This window comes from Salvelinus sp. IW2-2015, unplaced genomic scaffold (genome assembly GCF_002910315.2).
Source record: "Salvelinus sp. IW2-2015 unplaced genomic scaffold, ASM291031v2 Un_scaffold1127, whole genome shotgun sequence".
Lineage (NCBI taxonomy): Eukaryota > Metazoa > Chordata > Actinopteri > Salmoniformes > Salmonidae > Salvelinus > Salvelinus sp. IW2-2015.
The window spans coordinates 220,879-225,453 of record NW_019942741.1 but is presented as its reverse complement, the minus strand read 5'-3'; the positions used below and the strand labels follow the sequence as shown (position 1 = coordinate 225,453).

The 4,575-nt window shown below is 40.6% G+C and overlaps 1 protein-coding gene across 1 annotated transcript in view; it reads left to right on the top strand.

Moving 5' to 3' along the window:
- LOC112069827 (semaphorin-3D-like) overlaps positions 1-4,575 on the top strand; it is a 151,742-nt gene that overhangs the window by 104,502 nt on the left and 42,665 nt on the right. Inside the window, exon 6 of the mRNA XM_070438709.1 lies at positions 547-661. Coding sequence (XP_070294810.1) covers positions 547-661 — 115 coding nt within the window. The remainder of the gene's footprint in view (positions 1-546; positions 662-4,575) is intronic.

The following is a 4,575-nucleotide window of genomic DNA, read 5'->3' as shown; positions in this document are numbered from 1 at the left end:
CCCTCCACATATGATACATTATTAACCCTCCTTAACACCAGAAACCATCTCAACCTCCACAGATACATTATTAACCCTCCTACACACAGAGAACCATCTCAACCTCCACAGTACACTTATTAACCCTCTAACACCAGAGAACCATCTCAACCTCCACAGACATTATTAACCTCCTTAACACACAGAGAACCATCTCAACCTCCACAGTGACATATTAACCTCCTTAACACCAGAGAACCATCTCAACCTCCACAGTAACTTAATAACCCTCCTTAACACCAAGGAACCATCTCAACCTCCACAGTAACATTATTAACCCTCCTTAACACACAGAGAACCATCTCAACTCCACAGTACATTATTAACCCCTTAACACACAGAGAACCATCTCAACCTCCACAGTGACATTATTAACCCTCCTTAACACACAGAGAACCATCTCAACTCCACGATAACATGAACTGTGGAGGTTGAGATGGTTCTCTGGTGTTAAGGAGGGTTAATAATGTTACTGTGGAGGTTGAGATGGTTCTCTGTGTGTCCTAGGAGCCATCGTTCCACCTGCTGAGCCATGCTGTGGAGTCTGGACGGGGTAAATGCCCCTTTAGTCCACGGGAACCCTTCACCGCCAGGCTCACCGGTAAGTCATACATGTTATATAGTAAAATATGGAAATGAAATAGAGACCTTTAAATCGAAAATGACTTCCACAACTGTCAACGCTGACTGAGACACACGCTGTACCTTTACAACTAAAAACAAACATGAAATTTGCAGTTTCACATGTTGATCTTACATTTCACATGTGAAACCATATTTGATCATGTAGAGTATTTAATTTAGCGTTCACATGTTAACACCATGTCACGATCGTGTGGAGGAGAGACGGACCAAAACGCAGCATGTGGAAAATAAGCCATCTTCTTTTATTTTACGACGAAGATGAACACGAAACGAAACACTTATACAAACTATACAAAACAACAAACAACCGTGAAGCTACAAACGAAAGTGCACACACACGCTACTTACGTTCAACATAGACAATTCCCCACAAACAGCTAAAGCCTATGGTTGCCTTAAATATGGCTCCCAATCAGAGACAACAATAACCAGCTGTCTCTAATTGAGACCCAATTCAGGCAACCATAGACTTTCCTAGATACCTACACTCAACCATAGACACAGCTAGACTACTATACTAAACATAAACCCAACTACTCTAATAAACCCCCTAAACCTTACAACCACCCTAGACACTACAAAAACCACATACATTCCCCATGTCACACCCTGACCTAACCAAAATACTTAAGAAAACAAAGAATACTAAGGCCAGGGCGTGACACACCACCTTTTCACATGTGAGGAGAATAACATGTTTTCACTTCACATGTGAATTGCAAGTTCACATGTGAAATACAATCACATGTGAAAACCCCATTTGCAGTTTCACATGTGAGAAAACTCCACAGGTGTAAATTTCACTTTGACAAATGGAATTGCAAGTTCACATGTGGGGATGAAATAGTGTTATTCTCCTCACATTTAAAATTCTGTTATTGTTAGCTAGCTGTCCATACATTTGTTCCATTTAATACACAGGCCTAAAAAGGATTTAAATGTATTTGAAAATGTGTTTGCTTTTGGATTGAATGTAAACAGATACCTTTTCTATAAAGAGATTATATTGAATTAGAGCTGTCAGAGTTAATCAGTTAACTCGAGTTTTTGTCATTGTAGTGCACACATATTTTTTGGTTTGTGATTAATCATTGTAATGGGTGTGTGCTGGTGGCAGGGAAGTGAGGCGCAGGAGAGGGAACTTGGTATAAAAGGAGCAGTTTAATAAATGATAAAAAACTCAGAAAATTGGTACAATTTAATATAAAATGGGTACAAATGTAACGAGCAGGGATTTGACCAAAACGCAGCGTTGTGWAATGACATGATATTTATTTAAACAAGACGAAAAACGAACTATACTTGATAATAAACAAAATAACAAAACGATGTAGACAGACCTGGACGTAAGAACTTACAATACAACGAAGAATGCACGAACAGCAAAAAATGACTACACAAACGAATGAACGAACGAACGAACGAACGAACGAACGAACCGAAACAGTCCCGTGTGGCGCAACATACACAGACACAGGAGACAACCACCCACAACCAACAATGAAAACACCTACCTTAATATGGTTCTCAATCAGAGGAGATGAAAACCACCTGCCTCTAATTGAGAACCATATCAGGTCACCCATTTACCAACATAGAAACACATAACATAGAATGCCCACCCACACTCACGCCCTGACCGACTAACACATACAAAAACAACAGAAAACAGGTCAGGAACGTGACAACAAAACCCGTCGCACACCAGAACATGACTTGCACAAAACATACAATAAACAATCACCGACAAGGACATGAGGGGGAGCAGAGGGTTAAATACACAACATGTAATTGATGGGATTGAAACCAGGTGTGATGGAAGACAAGACAAAAACCAATGGAAAATGAAAAAGAGGATCAGCGATGGCTAGAAGGTCGGTGACGCCGAACGCCGCCCGAACAAGGAGAGGGACCAACTTCGGCGGAAGTCGTGACAATCGTATTGTCTGAAAGCGTTAAAGATACACTGAAAACATCCAAAATACATAATCTATACATCTAAAAACAACAAAGCGATGTCAAAACAAGTTGACGTTGAGGTTAAAGAAAGTGAGCTTCATCAATTTACCAGATTTCTTTCTAACTGTTACTTTGGACAAAATCAAGCTCAATTACAGCTGAACTTCATCAAATTCTGAATTTGCGATTATTCGTGATTACTCACAACATATCCTGAGATTATATCGACAACATTTTTAAAAACATTTGACAGACCTATTTTGAACAGTCAATAGTCTGACATTGAAAGATAAACCAGTGTTGACCCTCTTGGTCTAATGGTCAAGACGTTGGAAACCCAGGTTCTAGGTTCTGCCCGTTTACAAAAGCACACGTGAACCTTAGAATATCACATGTGAAATGTTTGAGAAACCACGTGTCTGAGTCATGTGACAAATGTTTCTTATTTTTCTTTCACGTGATGAATTTTTTTCTTCATGTGATTTGTTCGTACATGTGTCCGAAAACCACCGTTTTTCGTGCATGTGTTAATTTCAAGTGATTTTTTTCATATTTTTTATTTTTTTGTAAGGGTATCATCAGTATACATGTTGCTCATGCAGGAATCAAACCCACCCTACCAGTCTTTATGAGACTCTTCAGAAATAGTGTGACCAGGAAGGGAACCGGGAAGGGAACTAGGAAGGGAACTAGGAAGGGAACCAGGAAGGGAACCAGGAAGGGAACTAGGAAGGGAACCAGGAAGGGAACCAGGAAGGGAACCAGGAAGGGAACCAGGAAGGGAACCAGGAAGGGGAACCAGGAAGGGAACCAGGAAGGGAACTAGGAAGGGAACCAGGAAGGGAACCAGGAAGGGAACTAGGAAGGGAACGAGTGAACAACATGATTTAGTTCTCATGTAGTTTTGAAGTGGACTTCAATCCCATCGGACCTCAGTACATAAAACATATGATTCATAATTACAAGCTGCTCTGGGCTTTTCTAGGATTGTGATGCAAGATCCAAAAGCATCAGCTGAATTCAATACTCACACAGGCCATATATTAACCGGTATATAAACTATATACTGTCAAAAATATATGACAGACAATATATTTCGTAACAATATATTTTGAACATGTTTGTCTGTTGAGGTTATAGTTTACGAAATAATGAAACCATCCCTAATTACTATTAGCCTCGTAAACCAGACTGACCGCTGTGTTCAGCCATTTACTTAAGTTTTGAAAAATACATTATAAAGATGTAACAGAGATAAACTCAGCAAAAAACGAAACGTCACTTTTTTAGGACTCTGTCTTTCAAAGATAATTAGCAAAAATCCAAATAACTTCACAGATCTTCGTTGTAAAGGGTTTAAACACTGTTTCCCATGCTTGTTCAATGAACCTTAAACAATTAATGAACATGCACCTGTGGAACGGTCGTTAAGACACTAACAGCTTACAGACAGTAGGCAATTAAGGTCACAGTTCTGAACACTTAGGACACTAAAGAGGCCTTTCTACGGACTCTGAAAAACACCAAAAGAAAGATGCCCAGGGTCCCTGCTCATCTGTGTGAACGTGCCTTAGGCATGCTGCAAGGAGGCATGAGGACCGCAGATGTGGCCAGGGCAATAAATTGCAATGTTCGTACTGTGAGAAGCCTAAGACAGCACTATAGGGAGACAGGACGGACAGCTGATTGTCCTCGCAGTGGCAGACCACGTGTAACAACACCTGCACAGGATCGGTACATCTGAACATCACACCTGCGGGACAGGTACAGGATGGCAACAACAACTGCCGAGTTACACCAGGAACGCACAATCCCTCCATCAGTGCTCAGACTGTCCGTAATAGGTGGAAGATTGGGGTAACATCTCACAGCAAAAACTGGCAAATCTGAAACCCCACCTCTTTAAGGAATACCTAGGATAGGATAAAGTAA